This window comes from Gracilinanus agilis, chromosome 5, assembly GCF_016433145.1.
Source record: "Gracilinanus agilis isolate LMUSP501 chromosome 5, AgileGrace, whole genome shotgun sequence".
Taxonomy (NCBI): Eukaryota; Metazoa; Chordata; class Mammalia; order Didelphimorphia; family Didelphidae; genus Gracilinanus; species Gracilinanus agilis.
In genome coordinates this window covers 39,430,648-39,454,564 of record NC_058134.1, presented here as the reverse complement: position 1 = coordinate 39,454,564, position 23,917 = coordinate 39,430,648, and the positions used below count along the sequence as shown (strand labels likewise).

The window sequence follows — 23,917 nt, the reverse complement described above, 5'->3', positions numbered from 1 at the left end:
GGAAGGGAAGGGAAGGGAAGGGAAGGGAAGGGAAGGGAAGGGAAGGGAAGGGAAGGGAAGGGAAGAGAGAAAACTTAGGAGTGCCTCTAACCTTCTTTCAGGGTACGCGTCATCACTGGAACTGAAAAGGTTTTCTGCACGATCTCTGTGCATACACGTTTCTTTATCTTTTCCCTGATCCCTGAGAGCTGCAGGAATGATTCCAGGTAGATGGCATGCTTCCGAGGTGGGTGGGATGCTATTCTGTTCAGGTCTCTGCTTCCTGAAGCTTTCAAAGTGCCCACAGCAAAGACAGTGACCCCAGCCCGTCGGAGGAGAGAAGCTGGCCTGCCCACCTCATCTTGGGAATAGCCTTCTGTGATGACCACAGCAAGTTGTTGTACTCCTTGTCTGGACCGACTTCCCTTCTGTTGAGTAAATACTGTGTTCCTGAGGAAGTCCAAAGCAGCTCCTGTCTTAGTCTTGCCACCTATGAATGGCAACTTGTTCAAGTGGCTTAAGATTTCTGATTGGCTCAGAAATGTGTCCAGGCCAAATTCAAGCCTCGGCTCATCACTATAAAGCACCAAGCCAACTCTAACCTTGCTAGGGCCAATATTTAGAGTGTGAATAATTTTCCCCAGGAACTCTACAGCTAACTGGAAATTTTCTAACCCAATTCTGCTTGATGCTTCAACAAGGAACACAATGTCGGCCAAGGAAGCACTTGTGCACACTAAAAGGAAAAAGTCAAAAATGATAAGTCACCTATGGGCATAAGTAAAAACAATTAAAATGATTGTTATAGACCCCACCCATACAATATGATAGTTTAGAACACAACATATATTTGATGGTTTAGAATTCAGGTCCAATCTTTTTTTTTCCTTTTAAGTCAAGGAAGATAACCACAGGTGACACACATCTAATGTAGAAGTTTTAATTTTTCCACCTTGAACCATACCCATCCCACTCATATATCCTGAATATCTAGAAAATCAATAAGAATGTGCTTTTATATGACTTTCTAGCTTCTCTCTCTTTGACTTCATTTCTCAAATGAAATTAACCAACAAGGTCCTTAGGTCCTTTCAAAATGTCTCTTAGGTCCACCCATTCCTCTCTTTTACCTTAATCCAAGTCTTTATTACCTCATATCTATGTTAACACTGATTCCTGCCTCCAGGATCTCTCCCCATCAACAGAACCCAGCTATTTCTGCCAGACTAGTCTTCCTAAAACACGTTACGATTTATGTGACTCATTCTCAAGAATCTCTTATTGTTTTCCATTGCCAACACCTTCAACTTTTAAATTCTTCAGGGAATGTCATTACAGCTTGCCCCACAACCCCATCTTCCACTTGCCAAACTCCAGTAGTGAGATTCACCTGAACCTTGTTCTCATCTAAAGTGGTCAAAGCAGGGAAGAATGTACATAATAAGCACACACAGTTGGGTACAAAAAAACATTTCATCTAAAAGGGAAACAAGGGAAAGGGGGAGGAGTGAACAGGAGGGACAATTAGGAGAGATTAAAGGAGGCAGAGATCAGAAACAAAACAAACTCTTAAAGAGGAATCAGAAAACTGAGCAGCAAAAAAGGAGAAAGAGAAGAGGATGGAAGGAAATATATAATTAGCAATCACAATTGTAAATGGGAATGGAATGAAATCATTCCTAAAGTGGAAGAAAGGGGCAGAATGAATGAGAAATTAGAGTCCAACTATGTGTTGTTTACAAAAGACACACTTGAAACAGAAAAATCCACACAGTTAAAATAATGGGCTAGAGAAGCTAAAATTTAAAATGCCAGAAGAGCAGTCTTGACCTGAGAAAAGATAAAAGCAAAAATATATGTAATTAAAAGATAAGTAGGGAAAGTATATTTTGCTCAAAAGTACCAAAGACAATAAACTAATATCAACACAAAACATACGTGCACCAAATGATATATAGTATCTAAATTCTTAAAGGAAAAGTTAAAAGAGTTATAGGGAGAAATAAACATTAAAAACTATAATGTGAGGGACCTTGATTTACCCCTCTCAGACCTAGAAAAATCTAAACAGAAAAGGCATGAAGGACCTAAATAGAATTTTAGAAAAGTTAAATAAATAAAGGACCTCTGGAGAATAGTGAATGGGAAGAGAAAGGAGTACACATATGTTTTAGCTTTAAAAATTGACAAAAACCTCATAAATGCAAAAAATAAAAGCAGAAATACTAAATTCATCTTCTATGAACCAAAATACAATGAAATCTTATCCAATAAAGATTCTTTGAAGCAAAAATATTTAATTAATTAGGAACTAAAAAACAATCCTAAATAATGAATGAAAGGGTAAGTCATAGAAATAATCAATAATTTCAATAAAGATAATGAAAATGGAATGAGATCCCAAAGTGTCTGCAATGCAACCAAAGCAAAACTTTAAGGGAAATTTTATATCTCTAAATGTTTTCATCAATACAAGAAAGAATAGGTAAAAATTTTAAGCATACAACTTTTAAAAAAACTTAAAAACCAATAAAATTTAAAATTCCAATTAAACATTAAAACAGAAATCCTGAAAAATCAAAGGAAATAGTAACAAAATTAAAAGCAAAAAAAGTTTTTAATTACTAAATAAAACTAGAAACTCTTTTTGAAAAAATAATAAACTAAATAAGCCATTAGCTAACTTGATTTAAAACCCAAAAAAAGGAAAGAGGAAAGAAGAAAATTAAATTATGAAGTATCAATAGTTAAAAAGTCAAATTAATGATCAGGAGAAAGTAAATTATTAGGAGCTATTTTCCTGTACCATAAGCCAATAAAACTGACTTAAATATATTTACAAAAATAAAAATTTCCCAAAATAACAGAAGGGGAAATTGAGTACTTATAAAACCCTAAATGAATGAATGAAACAGGCCATAAATTAATTTGAAATGGAAAAAAATTCTGGGACAAGATAAATTTATAGGCAAATTCTAACAGATATTTAAAGAATAATTAATTCTAATATTATATAAACAGTCTGGGAAAAAATAAGAAAAGCAGAGTCCTATCAAATTCTGTCTATGACATAAATATAGTCTTGATATCTAAAGCATAAGAGTCAAAATAGAGAAAGAAAATAATAGACCAATATGTCTAATGATCATTGATGAAAATCTTTTAAATAAAATATTAGCAAAGAGACTATAATAACATATCGCAAAGGTTATACACTATAATGAGGCTGAATTTAAACCAGGAATGAAAAGCTGGTGTCATATTAGGAAAACTATAAACATAATTATCCAAATGAATAAAAAAATGAAAATCATATAATTATATCAATAAATAGCAAAAAAGTTTGACAAGATATACTTACTTATGTTAAAAAACACATACACAAGCACAAAAGCAAAGGAATACATGAGACTTTCCTTAAAATGGAAATGTATTATTAATTATAGAAATACAAATTTAAACAATTCTAATTACCATCTCACACTCATCAGATTGACAAAGTTGACAGAAAAGAAAAATGACAAATATTGGAGGGGCTGTGGGAAAACAGGGACCGCGCAATTGATAGAGCTGTAAACTGGTCAATTCATTCTGGAAAGCAAGTTGAAATTAAGTCAAGAAATTTATTAAATTCCGCATGTCCTTTGAACCAGAGATACTCCAACTAGGTCTATTCTCCAAAGAGAAAAAGGAAAAGATTCATATATACTAGATATTTTAAGCAACTTTTCTGTTAGTAACAAAGAAGAAATTGAAGGATGTCCATCAATGGTAGAATGGTTGAACAAGTGATAGTATATGAAGGAGAAGGAAAACTATTGTGCTATAAGAAATTATGAAGGAGATAGTTACACCAAAAAAGAAGGAAAATTTGTATAAACTGATTCAGAGTTAAATGAGCAGAACTAGAAGAACAATCTACACAATAACTATTGTAGAAATAACTTTGAAACATTTAGGAATTCTGATCACCACAATGACCCTCTTCAATTCCAAAAGACTGAAAATAATGATGAAACATGCTATCTACTTTCAGATAGGGAACTGAAGGATTCAGTGTATAAACTGAAGATATTTTCTTTCCATTTTTTCTTTTTATGTATACCTTATGAAACAAATATCCAAAGAAGTTGTAAATTAAAATATTACGAATCAAATCATGTTTTAAGTTTTCTGAGAAATGTTTCTGGTTAAAGGAAATTCATTGTAAATCCTCTTTTGAATTAAATAATCATCCCCAATTTATCTTTGTATCAAGAGAGGTTTTTTTGTTTCTTTATACAACTGAGAATGTATTCATGTCACACCCTCAGTCATTGGAAATTTCATTGCCTGAGAAAAAAATAACATAGTATATAAATGTTTTCCATCATGCACATTCCCATCCCATTGGAAATTAGGACACCATTCCCCCACACCTCAAGCTAAGGTAGACTGTATCTCCTCCACCTTGCAATTGAATGCCTCCCTTCCACCAAGTGTTAGGTAAGCCTTCTCTGACTATAGCCAACACAGAAACTCTCAGACTTCTTCTTGACTTGATTCAAGTGTGTAGCCCTACCCAAAACTGAAGAGACCTGTATTTGAGACAGCTCAACTGTAATATCTTCCTCCTCAGCCTTTGCTTCCTCTGATGCAGATCTGAGACCAAAAATTTCCCCAAACTTTCCTCTGCTGAAGCACTTTTTACTAGAAAGTACTCTGCTCCCAGAGGATTGTGAATTAAGGTATCATGACATTGATTTTACTAAAAGTAAGGTATCTCGGTCTAAAAAGTAATTTTCATGACATCCCTTTAATTTCCTATTAGCATCTACTTGACCCAGTAGATGTGAACTGATTCTTTCACCCCAAAGAACAAGGCATACCTGCTAAGGTTTCTTCACCCATCTTAGGACTGAGGTGCCGCTGGCCAGAACTTTCAAACACCAGATTCACATCCTGCTGAAGTTTCCTAATGCCATCTTGTCCTTCAATCTCAAACACAAGAGAAGGAGTTGCCATAACCTTCAGTTCTCTACTATCAAAATCCTGTATGCCAACCACCATTATCTTCACTCCCCTCTCCTTTAGCTTCTGAGCCTCTTCTAAGACCAAGTCTTCTGACTGACCAGAGGTAATGATTACTGCATACTGAGGGATGCCCTGGAGGAAGCGACTTCCTGCCTTCTCCTGGAAAAAAGTCTCCTGTAAATACTGAAGGCCATTTCCCGTCTTCCTGGCACCCCCTCGGGGGAGGAAATTCTGCTGGATGTGGGTGATCATCTCAACTGGGTTCTGGTAGGTGTTGAGTAAAAATTCAACATGACCCTGGTGACCATATTGGGCCAGCCCAATTTGGTCCTTGTCATGCCCAACCTCCAATGTGTCAATGACTCTGAAAATAAAATTTTTCATCTGATTGAAACTGGTTGATGATGTGCCCTCTGAAGTATCCACAAGGAAGACCACATCAGCATAGGACTTGGTGAATGCTAGAGTGGGAGACAAAAGAGAGAGAAAAAAGGCTTAATCAACATAGAAAATTGATTCTCACGGTAACTAAATTCAGGTGGAAGAATTCTGTACCTCAGTTTCCTTATTTATAAAATGGGGTCAATAATGGTGGTATTATTCTCACAGAGTTGTAAGGAAAGCATTTTGTAAACCTCAAAGACCTATGGAAATATGATTATGATTATTTGGGCAAGTCCATACATGAATTAGAATTTTAAATTTTACTTTTAAATATACTCAGATCCCACCTCCTCTTTGAATCTTCCCTGATGACTCAATTTCTCACTTATCTCTTCTTTCTCTAACTCCCCTCAAAATTACATTTTGCATCTATGCTGCACTTTATCACAGATTACCTTGTTCTTTAATTTTTTTCACCCTCATATCTTACCTCTTCACCTAGATTATAAGCTCCTTGTGAGCAGGGGTCATGCTAAATTACTTTGGTATACCTATATAGTAGAACTGGAGTAAAAGTTGTCATCAAAGAGAAAAAGAAGATGGAGCAGTTATGTGGTCAAAGAAAGGGATAGACAAGAGATGGACCTCATGCTCCATTGGTATTCTTGTAATGGCAAGAGAAATCAAAGAAAGGCCCTCAGCACTTTTAGTGAACAACCTGTACCTTACTTATGGGAAAATATAAAAAAGAGAGCCATGAAATGATCAAGAATCAATGGACTACAATTATAGGAGGACAATCCTAAATTGGCGAGATTACAGATACATCTAAGTATTCCTTAATGGCACCCAGAACAATGCTAGGCACAAGAGATGGTACGGGATGGAGAAGGAAGCACAAGCCTTAGAATCATGATCCATTTGTTCCCATGTGGTTTCAACACTGATGGTCATTTAACTTCTCAAAACCATTAAAGCAATGAGAGCCTTAGTTTTCTCATCTGTAAAATGGAAATCATAGTACTTGTCCTATCTGCTTTATAGGGTTGTTATGAGAAAAGTATTCTTCAAATCTAACTCATCATCATGAGTTACACACCTAGAGGGTACTTAGCGATGCTTTTTGGCATACTCAATTCCATTCGCAAATGTTTATTGAGTGCCTGCTATGGGCAAGGTACTTTTTTAATCATTGATCATAGGGTTCACCTACAAATCAATCAAGAAGTACTTGTTGTAGTAACTATTATATTTTAGGCATTGGAGACATGATACCAAAAATAAAAGTTCCCTGACCTCAAGAAGCTTTCATTTTATCCTAACTAGAAATCAGAAAGGGACCTCAGAGACCATCTAGTTCAATCCCTGCATTTTACAGATGAGGAAACTAAGGTCCTAAGAGGCAAGATGACTTGAGTCACTTAAGACTATACCATTTGTAAAAATATATATTCTGAGAAGGGGAGAGAATATTTGAAAACGAGGGACTATAAGAGGATTTTTTTAATGCTGAAAAGCACGAACCAAATATAAGCCTAAGCCTGGGCTTAGCCAGTGGATGCTAGACTTGTTTTCAACACTTCTCATACCAAGTCTGGACTCTAATTCTCATATAACATAGGTTACAAAGAAGTAATACAGTAGCTGCTTAGAGTTTGGAGAATTACCATAGGGAAATTAAGTTTATTTTAAATAAATGTTTTGACACTTAAACAAACAAAAAACTTGGCAGAAAATTCCACATTTTCTGTAACAAATTTTTACCATTCCCTTAAACCTAGGAAACAAGCAATCTCATGGATGAGGTTACCACGACCAACTCCAAAATTCCAATAAAAGGCTTTATGTAGCCCACGGGGATTCCAACATCTGGCTTGAACTGGGTTTCTCATTCCCAGCCCTAATCTAATAATGGCATTTCAAAATGTGGAGGATATATAGGGACCTCCAAACTACAGGATGTGAAGGACACATAAGCCAGGATCTACATATATCACAAGGCCATACACAGACTTCAATAATAAGATATTGTTATCAATAAGATATAGTAAGATAATTAGACATCAAAAATAAGATGTTTCTATAAAGATGTAAGGTTTGCAAAGTAGTTTATAGGCATCATTTCATTTGATCTTCACAACAAACCTGAGAGGTAGGTGCTATCATTACCCCAATTTACAGGTAAGGAAAGAAAGGCATAGGGAGCATCATCATAGATAATAGCTGAATAGAGCCTCAAAGGCCTCTTTGTCCAGTCCTTTGATTTTACAGGTGAGGAAACTGAAGTTAAGCAACTTCTTCACTATCAGACAGGTAATAAGGATCAGAGGCATAATTTGAATTGAGTCATTTGACTTTTGACCCATAATTCAGGGTTAGGTTCTCCTGGACCACATAAGTGGCTGGTCAAAGTCAGACAGGCAGTACCAGAGGTGGTATTATATGGGGTGGGGGTGAGAGGAAAAAGGAGGAGAAGGAGAAAAGGGGAAAGGAGGAACAAGAAGGATTAACAGCTAGAAAGATGGAAAAATGGATGATGACAGAGAGCCATGAATGGACGGATGGATGGATAGATAGATAGATAGATAGATAGATAGATAGATAGACAAATAGATAGATAGATAGACAGACAGTATTCCCGAAGTTTAGTGTAATATCCAGCTTTAATAACATACTCAAACATATACATGTTTATGTACCTATATATAATATAGGCATATATTTTTTCTCCCTCCTTGAGGACACAGACTGTTTAATTTTCCTTATGTCTGTAGAACCTGTCACTTTTTGGGGGAGGCAGAAATTCACTCTCATCTGTGTAGGGTATTCCAATGAGAAAACTCCCAAACACTAAAGTAAATGAGTCCTTGCTTATTCAAGAGTCACCTGGAGCAATAAGAGGTTACTAATCATAATCAGCATTATGTAGTACTTTGAGATTTGTACATCTATTATCTCAGTTATTCTTCATGACAACCCTAAAAGATAAGTACCATTTTACAAATGGGGAAATTGAGGCTCACAAAGGTTAGGCAATTTGCCTATGATCATGCAGCTAAAGAAATGTCTGAATCATTCAAAGTCCAGCACTCTATCCACTGCAAGAGGCCACCGACTCAGCTATAATCATATAATCAGTATTTGTCAGAACCAGGACTTGAACTCAGGACTCTTCTGACTACAAGGCTCGCTCTCTATCTACTACATCACTACCTCTGCCTGATTAACAAATGTTTGTTGGCAGATTAATTGGTTAAGGAAAGATTACTAAGCATAGGTGGCAGGAAGTGCGTCTGAAGTGGAAGGGGGACATAGAGCACGCTCCTGACCCCTAAGAAAAGGGACCAGCATCTGAGAAAATGTCAGAGATGAGGCATCTTCAGGAGAAAATGAGATTTCTAGGAGCACAAGAAGATGAGAAAAGAGATGAAAATGAAGAAGGCTTTGGCAGTAATGAGCAGATATTCCAATTGATGCAGAGGAAGAGATGGGCAGAGGAAGAGAGAGACAGAGCTGAGCAGGAATAAATATCAAGGAGAAGTTCAAAGGTGAGCAGGATTTCATTTGGCAGAGAGAGAGAGAGAGAGAGAGAGAGAGAGAGAGAGAGAGAGAGAGAGAGAGAGAGAGAGAGAGAGAGAACAAGGAAGCTAGAGTTTCCCAAAGCCAAATGTCCCCTATTTCATCAACAGGCCTGGTGATGGAAGATACTTGCCTTGGATCTGATTCTCTACTGCTGAGCATAGGGTAGGAAGAATGTTGCCAGAGAGTCCCTCAAGGATATTGAAATCTTCAATACTGAAAAGGAACTTCTCTAAGGGCTTGCTTGCTATTGTCTTCAACTCCTGGACATCCTGGACATTGATTCCCACCACATAGATGGAGACCCCTTGCTCCTTCAGTCTGCTGGCTGCCTCTGCCACCTCATCATTGGACTCCCCATCCGTCACCAGGATCACTATCTGGGGGACGTTGTCCTTGGCTCTGCTGCCTGCTGATTCGGTGAAAAATTCAGTCCTGAGAAAGTCCAAGGCACTGCCAGTTCGAGTCCCCCCAGGCCGGTAGGGGAGACTCAGTATCTGCTCCAGCACATTGCTCTTCAGAGGAAACTGATTGAGCAGAAATGCCTTGTAGATGTTATTGTTGAACTGGGCCAGCCCCACTCGGACCTGGTCCCTGCCGATCTCAAGGCCCAAAACCAAGGAGTAGAGGAAGCTCTTCACTTTCTGGAAGTTTTCTGGGCCAATACTCGTGGAGCTATCCACCAAGAATACTAGGTCAGCTACGGCTGCTTTTCTGCAAGCTGGGGTCCGGGTGGGAGTGGAGGGAACAAAGACACAAAGTGAACATTCCAAGACCTGCCATTTCAATGGCTGCATATCTGAGCAACTAGGCTGCTGTCTCTATAATAATGAGGAGATGGATTAGGGGACCTCAAGGTCATAAAATCACAAGTGAGCAACCTATGAATTCTGCTCTGGGATGAGGACCAAACTGCAGGAAAGCACTTTTCCACTGTACTCTAGCAGAAAACGGTAATGTGATCTGGCCCCAACTTACCTGTTCGGCCACACTAGGATCCTTCATGCTATGTTCCAGCTGGACTGGACTGGATTCTATCCCACTTGTCCCATCCTAGGGGCAACCAGATGGCCGAGTGGATAGCACACTGGGCATGGAATCAGGAAATTCAAATCTAGCCTCAGCCCCTTCCTAGCTGTGTCACTCTGGCCAAGTTACTTAAACTCTGTTTGCCTCACTTTCCTCAACTATAAAATGGAGCTAATATTAGCACTATCTGCCACTTACCTATTGTGAGGATCAAATGAGATATTTATGAAGCACTTAGCACAATGCCTGGCACACAGTAAACACTTAATAAAGACTTATTGGGCCTTTGTTCATGCCAGCCTTGGTGCCTATAAGTGACTTTCTATTGATGTCTCTCCTGTCCTTCAAGGTCCAACTCAGAAAGCCCTTCATGAAACTCTCCTTATCTTTTCCCACCACTACTTAGTGATCTCTCCTTCATCACATTTCCCTTGGCTATGACACTCTCCAGAGCACCTAAATCCCTTTCCTTTGAATCATAGTTATTTGTGTACTTGTCTTTTCCCTCCTGTAGGCTTCTTAAGAGCAGGATCACACATCTATTAAATTTTGGAGGCAGGATTTTAACTCTATCTGCTGTGCAATCTAACCACCTTCAAGGCCACTTTTACAGACTCCAGTGAAAGTCTTCAGCAGAGATCACAGATTCACAGAATGTCAGAATCAGAAGGGGCCTTAGAGGCCATGTAGTCTAGCCCACACCCAAAAGATAACTTCCTCTATAGCATCCCCATCAAGCATCTCTGCATCCTCAGCACCCAGCACCACATTTTCACACGTCAGAGCTTGCTCTATGTCTATTGAATGTGTGTCCAATGAATTACAGCAGGGGTCGGCAACCTTTTTGGCCATGAGAGCCATAAACGCCACATTTTTTAAAATGTAATTTCATGAGAGCCGTACAGTACTCACAATGCGCTCCTGTAACAGCGCTTGAAAAAAAAATGAACTTTATGGCTCCTGCAGAAAGAGCCATATCTGGCCCTCAAAAGAGCCAGATATGGCTCGAGAGCCATATGTTACCAACCCCTGAATTAAAGTGTCTTCAAACCAGAAAACAACATATATTAAGCACTTTGAGAACCTTAGAATGTTAGATAAATGCTGGCTGTCATTATAGTCATCCTCCTTCCCATCCTCTTCAACATCATTCTTCTCCTCATCCTCCTCATTCTCATCACTAATTTCATCATCAATCATCCCCATTCTCATTATCCTCATCCTTATCCCCATCACCCTCATGCTCATCATCTTCGGCTCATGTCCATCATCTTTATCATTTCATGATCCTCATTCTCATCATCATCTTTGTACACATCCTTTTCATCATTATCTTCATCCCCACCCTCACCCTCATCATCTTCAGCTCATGTCCATCACCCTTATCATCCTCTTTATCATTTTCATGATCCTCATTCTCACCATCATCCTCATATACATCATTATCTTCATCCCCACCCTAACCTTTATCATCCTCATCATGAGAGATTCTCCAGGCAGGGAAAAGGGAAGAGGAAAAAAGGTAATATGAGAGACTACCTGCAGAGACTTGGGAGCCCTGTTGAGTCACTTCCACTATTGTGGTGCAGAGTGCCAGCAACACATTCTGGGAAAGATCACCTAGAAGGGAGGCATCAGCTGCCATAAAGACAAATTTGTCATCAGGATCGCTCGCCATCTCCCTGAGCTCAGAAAGAACAGCACCTTGGAGGCCAATGGTGTACAGCAGGACACCTGCCTTCCTGATAGCACTGGCTGGCCCTTTGATGTCATCCTGAGCTGGTCCATCTGTGATTAGCACAGCAATTTGGGGGACCCCTTGGCGTATCCGGCTTCCTGTCATTTCCTGGAAGAGGTTTTCTAGCACAAAGCGCAAGCTCCGGCCAGTTTGGGCATCCCCATATTTGAACGTCAATCTCTGGATATGCCTCAGTATATCTTCTTTGTGTTGATAAGTACTGAGGGAAAACTCTGTGCTGGGTGTGTTGCTGTATTGGACCAGGCCAACTCTGATTTGATCTCTGCCAAGGTTAAGGCCATTGACCAATGTCGACAAGAAGTCTTGAACATTTTGGAGTTTTTCTGGGGTTAGGTTAGAATCGACCAGGAACACGACATCTGCAACTGATGCTTCCCTGCAGACTAAAAAAGACAGGCTGTGACTAAGGGAAGCCACACAAAACCAATCAGTCACTGGCAACAAGTAAGAGACAAAAACAAAATATATGGATCCAACATAGAGGTCAATTTGGCCAAAAAGAAAAAGTGAAAAGGATCTATTTTCCCATTTCCCTTCTTCATTCCTCTTCATCCCTTTCCAGCCTCCCTTCCCACCTTGGCTGCATGTGAACATGCCAATTGAATCAGCTGACCTGGGAATAGGCAGAAAAAAATCTTTCCTTCTCTCTGCTTTTCCATACCACCCTCCTATCTGCCCTCGTGTCAACTGTAGGCAGAACACCAGGATGGGTAAAGTGTTACTGGCAAGAGAAATGGGGAGAAAAACTTTCCTGGGATGGTTTTAGTCCAAAATCAAAATGCTACAATCTAATATTAGATCATAGATGAGAGCTAAAAGGGACCTCAGAGGCCATCAGGGCCAACTCCTTATTTTTCCAGATGGAAAAATGGAGGCCCAACAAATTTACATGACCTTCCCAAAGCTACACAGGTAAGAAATAATAGAGTTAGAATTTGAACCCATATCATCATATTCCACTGCCTTCTCTTTCTACTGTACTAGGCTGCTTCCTGAGGATCTTGCCTGGTCCCTCATACCTGTGGCACTGATTAAATAACATTTGTACAGGTCTAGGAGCTATAAAAACCCAAGGAGGATCACTATCTTTTAGGGAAAACCATCTGAGATGGATGGCACTAGCAGGAAAAAAATTAATGGATACAATGAAGTACATTGTTTATCCACTGGGGAAACAATTAATACAAAGAAAGATAAAGAGTTGGATGGCTGACTATAGCCTAAAGGATATCTAGCCAAAATTCCTTATTATACAAAGAAGGAAACTGAGACTCTTCTTAATAGGTTTGAACCCCACCTCTGACACCTTCAGAAAGTGAAATAACTTAACTTGGATCCAAATCCTCTAATTCCCAAACCAAAGTCCTTTCCACTGGGAAGACCAAGAAAACAGGAGTCCCTTGCACCAACTCAGACAGTGAGTCCCCAGCCAGGACCCGATATTGGGGCTTTCTGGCTCCCAGTCCATGATTCCCTCTAATCTACCACATTTCTTCAGTATAATTAAGACTAAATATTCCTATCAAGAGCAGCCTAAAGATTAAGTCTCCTGGAGAAAAGGAGGACATTGGGTGGAAAGGATCGTAACATTTGTATAGAGAAAGGGGGAAATTAGAATTAGTTAATGAGGCAGTGACTTATTCAAGAAGGCTTTTTTTTTCAGCAAGATCCTACAAATTTGGGGAAGAGTTCAAAAAGCCAAGCAGTGACTCCATGGAAAATGAAGACAGGCTAGAGATTGCAATTGGATTCCAATTCTGGCTTCTGTCTGCCTGGAAAAAAGAACACCATCCTACTGACTAGAGAGAATTCTAGATTTCTCATTTTAGTCCATTTAAGGAAAAATAAAATACAGACTACCAGGCTCTTGGCTCTTATTCTTACTTATAAGGGAAAACTTCTTGGCTGTACACTGAAAACTTGTTTGGCAAATATTAATTGGTTTAATCTTGCACAAGGATTTAGGTGACATCAAAGTATATTTGTGTCTTCAGACACCATTTCTTTTTCTGCTCTATTCAATAGCTATCCCCCCCTTAATTCACTTTGCCATGCTTTTTAATTATAAAAAGCTTATTACTGTCAAAGCTCCCATTCATAAGGAAGTCATGTTAGAGAGGAAAGCAAAATTCAGCTAGTTTTGAGTTAGCTTGGACAAAGCTTTTTCCCCAACAAAGAACAAGACTCATTACTATATTCAAATACATAAACCTCAATGAGGTCTCCATGGAAAACTGCAGATGAGGGGACAATCTTTTCTTAATGACCGTTTCATCTTACAAAAGCCCCAACAACCTATTAAAATGAAAATGAAAAAATTGGAAAAAATATCACCAGTTATAGATAAACCCATTAATTTCATCTTAGGATCATAGAAGCTAGTCCTCCTATCTGAGCAGTTCTGCCAAACAAAATAAAACAAAATGCATGTTAATACAACTACAAATTATATTTTCTGTGCTGATTAAAGTCTTCAGACTCATTTGTTCATTGATGCCTTATTTTTATCAGTTATATTTTAAAATGAAATCACACATCCACAGTTCAATTGAGAGATGTCTCCCAATAGTTTGGAGGATGTGGTACAGGAGAAAGAATGTTGGCTTTGGAATCTGAAAGTCTTAGTTCAGAACCCAGCTCTTCTACTAATTAATTCTGAGATCTTAGGTCTTCTTTTGTCTCTCTCCGGGCCTTGGTTTCTTCTGTTGTAAGAACAAGGGGTTGGACCTAGCTGGCTTCTAAGGTCCCTGGCAGACCCAGATCTATGATCTTAATTTACAAATTACTTTTTCACATTTTGTTCATTGTAGATTCTTCTGCCCTTTTTTAACTTTTCACTGAGACTATACTGCTACCACTGTATAGTTATCAGTATAATTATTAAATGCAAACAGAAGTAGAATATATATTACCATTTATCTGTGACTTGACTGAGCAGAAGGTAGCTGCAGAGAGAATGGTCCAAAACAGAAACTGTGACACATCCATGCCAGCACTATGCCTAGAAAAAGAAAGAAACTAGGATTAAGATACCTTTTAAAAGTACAGCCAAACCTTCATAGCAGTTAAATAGAAATCAAACATTATTGCTTCCATAGTGCTGAAAACAAGTGACCTGCAAGTCCAATGTGGAAAGAAGTTTTAAATGCCCATTCCACCAGGTCCTTCGTAACTCAAATCTCTCCAAAAAATCACCAGTAAGGGAAGAGAATAAATGGGCCAAAGGGTAGGATTCCAGTATCATAGCCTGAAATGATTGGGCAGAAAATAAATATTTCAAGAGGACTTTTCTTGTATAAAATCAAAGTTCAGTGACTAGATAAACATTTGTATTCACTTATAAATACACTTAACTATCTCAGGAGAACATCTGTCCTTGAGTCAGCCTGAAAATATTTTCTGTGGTCTTTCTCTGAAGAATCTAGATATTAAATTTGCTTCCTGACCCTTGAATCCATCTCCAAAGACCTTCAAGAAAAGCATTAATTTTTCAATTATATCCCCACTTCCAGAATACATACATGTATGTATGTATGTATGTATGTATAGTTCACAAAGAGTATAACATATGGAAAAGAAACTGTTCTTCAACAAATTACTCCCCTCAAATGACTCTATCATCTCCATCCATTTGTCTACTCATAGGGTCATGACTCTAGTTCAGGCCCCATCATTACTCGTGCCTAGGCTATGGCAAAAGCATCATAATTGGTCTCTTGGCTTCTAATCTTTGCTCTCCAATTCATTCTCCACACAATTGCCAAAATAATCTTTCTACAGCTCAGATCTCACAATTGTCATTAATCTATGCAAAAATTTGCAATGGCTCCCTATAGCCAATAGAATAAAATCCTTAGTCTGACCTTTCAGGACCTCCACAAACTGCCTCTGACCTATCTTTTCAGACATTTAATTCTCTTGTTTTTCATGCTTAACCTTCCATCTCCCACTTCTGTCCATTTACACTCTATTTCAATTCTCTGAATTATTATCTTCCACCAGGACCCAATGGGAAGCCTTGACTGACTTCCCAGTTGTTAGCAGCACTCTCTCCCTCTTCAAACCATCTTGTATTTTCATGTATGTGTAAATATGTTCTACTTGCCTAGTAAATGTAATCTCCAAGAGGGCAGCAATTATTCTTTGTGTCTTTGTTTTCTAGGCACTTAACGAATGGCTGCTGAATTTTTACAGCCAAATACAAAGAATCAGATCAAATGTGATAATATTTGGAACTTGATTAGTCCAGGGTTATAATAGATGTTATATTAAATATAGGAGCAATAGAGAATAGAATGCTGAGTCTAGAGTTAGGAAGACTCGTCTTGCCAAGTTCAAATCTGGCCTCAGACATTTACTAGCTATCTGACCCTGGACAAGCCACTTAATCCTGTTTGCCTCAGTGTCCTCATCTATAAAAATGAGCTGGAGAAGGAAATGGCAAACCACTCCAGTATCTCTGCCAAGAAAACCTCAAATGCAGTCACAAAGAGTCATATATGACTGAAAAACAATGGAATAACAACAAATATAATGTGTGTTCTGCTTCTTTCTTTAGAGAAGGATACACATGAAGCCTTTTCCCAATCTCTACCCTAGAGCAGGTCAGATCTTACTCAGGAAGATTCAGATTCCAGTTTGTCATGAAATGAGGCATCCCTTAACCATCCAAGAGTTAACAAAAAGAAGTTTACTCATCCATAGCATGGAAGGAAATATTTAGCAAGGACACAGCATCAATTAGTTGAATGTAGCTTCTCTACCTTTGAGTTAGCCACCTCAGACTGCTGGTCAGAAGACCAAGGGAATTGTCGCTACCCACTTCTGCCCTTGTTTTTTTATACTTAGACCACATGGAAGCTATTTCAATGGCCCAAGTCCTAGTCCCCTGAGCCAATAAAGTCTTGAGGATCATTTCAATTCCTTTTCAGAAAAAAAAATAATCTAGCCTATATGGCAGGTATTGCTCTCCACTCACTCTGCATTCTTTTTATATATACTTAAATATATACATGTAGCCCCCCTAATAAAAAGTAACTTAGAGGGTAAGAACTATTTTATTTTTGACCCTGTACACATACTGCCTGGCACAATATGTATCAGGAGGTCATCACTTAATAAATGTTCATTTATTTTTTGATTGATTGAATATGGGTAGGGAATATTTCTTTCTCTTTTATTTTCCTAACTGGTCATTCTCCCAGATATTGTCAATACCAAACCAGTTCCCCCAAAATTCAGGATCCTCCCTATTGAGATAGCATCATGCCTACTCTCTGATCATGTTATACCTCCTGGCTCCATTCTCTGCCTCCCAGCTGACAATCTAGTGCCTTTCCTGGAGCCCTGAGCTCCTGCATGTTTAGAGTGTTCCATATGTAGCACAGATCCAGAGCTACCATGTTGTTTTCTGGTCATCTTCACTTCAAGATATTGCATGGATACTCTTCCCAACCTCACCCCTTTTCCATCGCTAGCTCTGGAAACAATATTTAAGTCATCATTTCCATTACCAGAAAGAATGAGTTGATTAATTTCTCTATGGTTCCACTCAACAACCCTATGACTTCCCAGTCAAAATACTTCCCTAAACATTAATTTCCAGGCATATGTTGTCTTATAAAAGATTCTGGAAGGTAGAGACTCTTTTTATTTTTGAACTTGTAACCTCAGCACTTTACATAGCATCCAGAGCATATAGTAAACACTTTATAACTGACTTTCTATTCATTCATTCTGAAGCAACCCTCCAAAACTTTCCAGCCAGAAATTTTACCAGCTTTCCCAAGAATTTACTTCCATTGACAAAGTCCACAAAAGATCTGTCTATGGAAGGGAGGTAAGTTTATGCTCCATATTATTCTATCAAACATATGTTCCTAAAGAGAAGGTCACTAAAAAATCCAGGCACTCATAATTTTAATTATTGTAGGAGATATATTTATATTAATATTAAAAATTCTTTGGTTAACTATGTCATGAAGAAAATAAGCTAGAACAGGAAGTATGCTGCCATTATTTTCATTATTGGTGTTACCATGATTATCACTATTATTCATGGAAATGAGGAATTAGAAGAGCACAAGCCAATAATTACTATTTTCAGTTAGGCTCAAATAAATCACAGCAACCATTTAAGGGAAACTGCTGCAAAGGTCAGGTCAACAGCTTTCTATAATCACAGAGCAGCTGTGTGTGTGTTTTACAGCCATGAGACAAAAAATAACTATGCATTCAGCACTTAATAGCAGAAATATTCTACACCAAGTATACTCTGCACTGATGACTACATATTTTGCATCTTCTTTTGACTTTGGCTGATGAGGCAGTTTTATCTTTGATTGTATAATGGTGAGGATGAAGACATGAACAACAGATTCTATTAGCAGTGGGAGATCCCTCCAGTTGGACTGATTTTAGGTAAAACCAATTCTTCACAAGCAGAATATGAATTCCTAATTTTTTCACTGGAATTTCTCCAGGAGTCTAAAGACTAAGTTTTTTCATCTCAATAAGTAGACGCATTGAAGCAAGCAGTAATACATAGGCTGTGTTGGGAGGGACCTCAGAGATCATCTAGTCTGGAAAGAAAGAAAACTGAAAATTATCACGTGTCACATTTCACCTCTGACTCTCTCATTCATACCAAACCTCATCTCCTACTCCAGATCTACTGTCCTTTGGCCTCTCCCTGTTCTCCCTTCAACTTCTCCCTTCCTGGTTTCGCTTGACTCCATAGCTAGCCTTAACTTGAACATCTGCCTCTTAAATGATCAATTAGTCACCCTCCTAGGACTCTCTATTTGCTTGACCTTCTGCTGCTCCCCACCTGATAATCCTTAACTCAGGAAAACTCTCACCATCCAGTGTCTACCCTCCTATCCCTGGGCTACTGGGCAGCACTGGAGAAAGTCTTCAATTCAACCTCAGCTGGGCTCCATAATCCTTTTGCTCTTCTTGACTCTCTGTTCCATCCTCCACAGGGACCATTCCAAGTGTTTCTCTATAATCTTATATCATACACCTTCCTCTAATACCAAAAACAGATGATCCAGGCTCATAATTCCCAAAAAAAGTAGAGCACTTTAAGGTTTGCTGAGCTCTTTACTAATATGACCTCATTTTACCCTCAAAACAACCGTAGGATATAGGTGCTATTATTATCCCTATTTTACAAATGAAGAAAATGAGCACAACCAGAATTAAGTGGCTTGCCCAGAATCACAAAGCCAATAAATACCAGAGGCCAGATTTTATTTCAATTCTTCCTCACTCTAGGTCCAATGTTCTATCCACTGAAAGTGATTTATGAAAGTCATCCAAGAGGAGCTCCCTCAACTTTCCTTCTCTTCTCCTCAAAACTTTTCCAGCATCTTTTACCCTATCCTTCCCCACCTCAGAGGAATAGGTGACCCTGTTCCTTATATTAATCAGAGAATTTGTACCCTTGATTCCCATCTCCTCTAGAACTGTTTTTTAACCAGCATTTGACCTCAAACATTTTAAATATTTTCCTGTCCTCCAGCTCTATCTCAGCTGCCCACAAACATTTTCAGAGTTCTCAAAAGCCATTTTTTCCCTTTAAATTTATTTATTTGATTTAGAATATTTTTGCATGATTACATGATTCATGTTCTTTCTCTCCCCACTCCCATAGCCAATAAACAGTTCCACTGGGTATATATCCTTGTTCAAAACCCGTTTCCATATTATTTATATTTATATTTGCAATAGAGTGATCATGTAGAGTCTACATCCCCAATCATATCCCCATTGAACCACGTAATCAAGCAAATGTTTTTTCTTTTGTGTCAAAAGCCATTTTTAAGCAAAAATTTCCCCTTGACCCTTCTATTACACTCAGAGGTCTGAAAAATTGGTCTCTGTGTTCCTACTTCCTTACAAATCTCTGTCTCCTATGGTTCTTGAGTTGTTTCAGTTGTGTCTGACCCTTTGTGACCCCATTTGGGATTTTCTTGGCAAAGATACTGGACTAGTTTGACATTTCGTTCTCCAGCTCATTTTACAGATAAGGAAAGAGAGGCAAACAGGGTTAAGTGATTTGCCCAGCGTAAGAAAGCTAGGAAGTGTCCAAAGTCTGATTTTAACTCGGTAAGATGAGTCTTCCTGATTCCAGACCTGGTCCTCTACCCACTGTGCCACCTAGCTGCTCCTCTGTCTCTTGAGTTCATTGGACCATACCCTCTTCCATACTACTAGACTGAAGCCTTTGTCTTAAAGGTTACCAGTGACATCCCTGGTGGCACTGCTTCCTTTGTCCTTTCTTTAGTTACAATCCTCTGTGACCTCCATGAATTGTTTAAGACTATTGACCACCTAATCCATCTTACTCTAGATAGTCTGCATTGACTTCTAAGTCATTACCTTCTTCAGGTTCTCCTCCTTCCACTTTGGCTGCTCTTTCTCTACATAATCTTTTTCTTTCCCTTCTTTCCCAAAACCCCAAAGTTTTATCCTCAGCCTTTTTCTCTTCCCTTTCCAAAGTCTTTCCCCACCTTTGGTCACCTGATGTCCTCTCATGGTTTCAGCTGTCATTCGTACAGAGATGACTCTAAAACCTTTATCATGAGGCGGGGGGGGGGGGGGGAGGGCAGCTGGTGACTCAGTAGATTGAGAGCCAGGTCCAGAGATAGGAGGTTCTGGGTTCAAATATGGCCTCAGATACTTCCTCACTGTGTGACCCTGGACAAGTCACTTAACCCCCATTGCCTAGCTCTTACTGCTCTTCTGCCTTAGAACTAATACATAGGGGGCAGCTGGGTAACTCAGTGGATTGACAGTCAGGCCTAGAGATGGGAGGTCCTAGGTTCAAAACCGGCCTCAGACACTTCCCAGCTGTGTGAACCTGGGCAAGTCACTTGACCCCCATTGCCCACCCTTATCACTCTTCCACCTAGGAGCCAATACACAGAAGTTAAGGGTTTATAAAAAAAAAGAAAGAAAGAAAAAAAGAACTAAAACATAGTATTGATTCTAAGATGGAAGGTGAGGGTTAAAAAACAAAAACCTATTTCACGAGATTAGAACTCACATCTCTAACTGCCTACAAGGTTTCTTCACCTAGATGTCCTGTTAACAACTAGACTTTTGTTTTGGATCAGACTTGTGATTTTTTTTAAGGATAAGGCTCCCCTTGTGATGAATTTCTTCTACCATACAGTTCAGTATCTTCTCAGAAACTTATAGTCTTCAAAAGTTGCCCAGAGGTGCTGAGAGTTCAAGTGACTTACCCAGGAGGCAAGACTTAGACTCTGGTCTCCTTATCTCCAAAGCTAGCCTTTTCCCACAATACTATGCTGCCTCTCCACTACAAATATAACTCATCAATTCACACGTTTATCATCTTTTTCATAAAACCTGCTCCTGCTTCCGCCTATACTGCTTATCTCACTAACACCCCCATCCATTCAGTCTTCCAGGTTCAAAATCTTGGAGCTCTCTGTGGTTCATCCCTCTTCCTCACTTCATATCCACTCAGTTATCAAGCCCACCGCTTCCATCTTTGCCATATCTCTCCAATCCATTATTTCCTCCCTATTCCCTTTGCCACTATTTTAGCAAGGGCTCTTATTCTCAACTTGGGTTACTGCATTAATCTCCTAATATAACCATTTCCACTCCATCACCATTCTAATCTATCTTTAACACCGAATAACCTTCCTTCTCTATAAATCTTGTCAAGTCACAATTCTGCTCAAAATCCCGCAATGGCTCCCAATTACTGTGAGACTCAAACTCTTTAGTCAGGCTTTTAAAAAAATGAAAGAAAAGAAAACCTTTACCTTTTTCTTAGAATGAATCCTGAGTATTGGTTCCAAGAGAGAAGAGAGGTAAGGTCTGGGAAATGGAGGTTAAGTGACTTGCCCAGGGTCACACAGCTAGGAAGTGTCTGAGGCGATAATCGAACCCAGGAACTCCCATCTCTAAGCCTAGCTCTCAACACACTGAGCCACCCAGCTGCCCCCTTTTAGTCAAGCTTTTAACACCATCCAGAGTCTGGTGCCACCCCATGTTTCCATCCTAATGTTATAGTGCTCTCCTCAAAGAATCTCTAGACAAAATATACCACTCATCATGACCCACTTCCATCCAACTCTTTCCTCTCCCCATTCCTTCACTTCCACTATTCCCCAGGCTCAGAATGTGCCTCCTACCCCATTATTCTGTTAAATCTCTATTCATAATTTAAATCAGAGATTCACTACCATTTCCTCCTTCAAAATATCCCTGATCTTCCCTCCTCACATCCAATCAGCAACTATTTTCTCTCCACTGGGCCACACATATCACTTCGTTTATAATTTATAAAACTTTGTATTCTGGTTTTGGCAGTAGTTCTACAGGAAAGAAAACCCCATAGTTTGGGAATGTGATTCTCTCTGCATCTTACTACCTCTGGGTCCTCATCAAATCACTTTAACCTCTCTGAATTCAGTTCCTTCATCTGTAAAATGGTAGCAATAACACCTGCCCTGGGCTGTCATAAGAATCAAGTAAGATGATCTATTTAAAGTACATCCTAACTGACAAAATATACAAATTTCTGCTATTGCTAGTTCTGCGTGTCATTTGTTGTTCAGTAGTTTTGAGTTGGGTCCATCTCTGTGATCCCATCTGAGGTTTTCTTGACAGAGATGCTGAAGTGGTTTGTCATTTCCTTCTCCAGCTCATTTTACAGATGAGGAAACTGAGGCAGACGGGAACACTAACTGATTTGCCCAGAGCCACACAGCCAGTAGGCATTTGAGGACAGATCTGGACTCAGGAAGAGGAGTCTTCCTGATGCCAGGCTGGGAGCTCTATCCACCATACCCCTTAGCTGTCATGTGTCCCTACTAAACTGTCCACGAGGACAGGGACCATGTCTTACATAAACTTTGTCTTACCCTAAACCTAGTAGAGCTAACAGCTCTGTAAAGAGAGTGACTGAGGGCAATGAATATCAAAAAGTGAAGAAGTTGTCAAGTTTGGGGTTAGAGTAGACTCCAGCAAATATATCAATTAGAAATTGGTATTTATCTTCTCTATTTAGTTAGTTCTGTATAAAGAAGAAATGTAGAGGGGCAGCTAGGTGACTCAGTGGATAGATAGGCTTGGAGTTGGGAGGTTCTGGTCTCAAACACTTCCTATTTCTGTGACCCTGTACAAGTCATTTAACCCCCTTTGCCTAGCCTTTAACACTCTTCTGCACTGGAACTGATATTCAGGACTGATTCTAAGATAGAAGGTAAGGGCTTTTTTTTAATGAATGAATAATTTATTCAGGAAAGAAGAGGAGAGATGCTCTGCATTACTCTGTGAACTAGGGGACTCGAACTATGAATTGGTAAGCTCGAACTTGTCTGCGTCATCAAGAAAACCAGACCTTGTTGGGTACCACATACTCATTTCCCTGTCTCACTCTTCACCATTAATCACAGCCACCACTGTTCACCCAATGTCTAAAAACCACTGTGTGGGAGTCTCAGCAGTAAAATGCTATTTCCCCATTTTCCCCCCAATGATGTGAATCAGTAGCATCTTTCAGGTTTTTTCCATCTTCAGGGGGAAAAAGATAATTATCATCCCAATGATTCATCCATCTGACCAAGCCATTCAGAATCTTAGAGGCTTAAAGCAGACAGTGCCCTCGGGTCTCTGTCCTACTCTTATGTGCCTTACACTCCCTTAGCAGTCCAGCCTTCTCTCCAAATCCACCAGTCTCAGAGACTTCCCAAAATCTACCACCCTAAGAACAGCCAGCTGAGGGAAGAGTGGAGCCACCTGGCCATGAGATTAAAGAGTACATCTAGTATGGGTACTAGACTATGGTTATCATTTTTACTAAAGGACTGCTTCTGACCTGCAGGCTGTCTCAACTCCACATCTATTTTATTTAAAACTTGGGGTTCTTAAAGATAATATCTCCAGCTTTGCCATCTACTTCCTGTGGGTCTCTTTCCTCATCTGTGGAATGGCAAAGTTACTCTAAATGACTTTCAAAGTCTCTTACGCCTCTACATATTATCTCAAAGTTCCCACCCTTTTTTGATTCCCATACCCCATTGACTTTCCAAAAGCTTTTCTATACTCATCATTTTTATTTTTCTTTTCTTTAAAAAAAAGCCTTATCTCCTATCTTAGAATCAATATTAAGTATCAGTTCAAAGATAG

The 23,917-nt window shown here is 39.1% G+C and overlaps 1 protein-coding gene across 1 annotated transcript in view; it reads right to left on the bottom strand.

Moving 5' to 3' along the window:
• The window catches only part of LOC123250353 (collagen alpha-4(VI) chain-like), a 144,026-nt gene extending 129,295 nt beyond the window's left edge, over window positions 1-14,731 (bottom strand). The window contains exons 1-5 of the mRNA XM_044679395.1: window positions 14,656-14,731; window positions 11,524-12,126; window positions 9,089-9,676; window positions 4,848-5,453; window positions 92-715 (exon numbers count right to left, since the gene is read on the bottom strand). Of these exons, the coding sequence (XP_044535330.1) occupies window positions 92-715; window positions 4,848-5,453; window positions 9,089-9,676; window positions 11,524-12,126; window positions 14,656-14,731 (2,497 nt within the window). The remainder of the gene's footprint in view (window positions 1-91; window positions 716-4,847; window positions 5,454-9,088; window positions 9,677-11,523; window positions 12,127-14,655) is intronic.
• Between the last annotated feature and the right edge of the window lie 9,186 nt (window positions 14,732-23,917).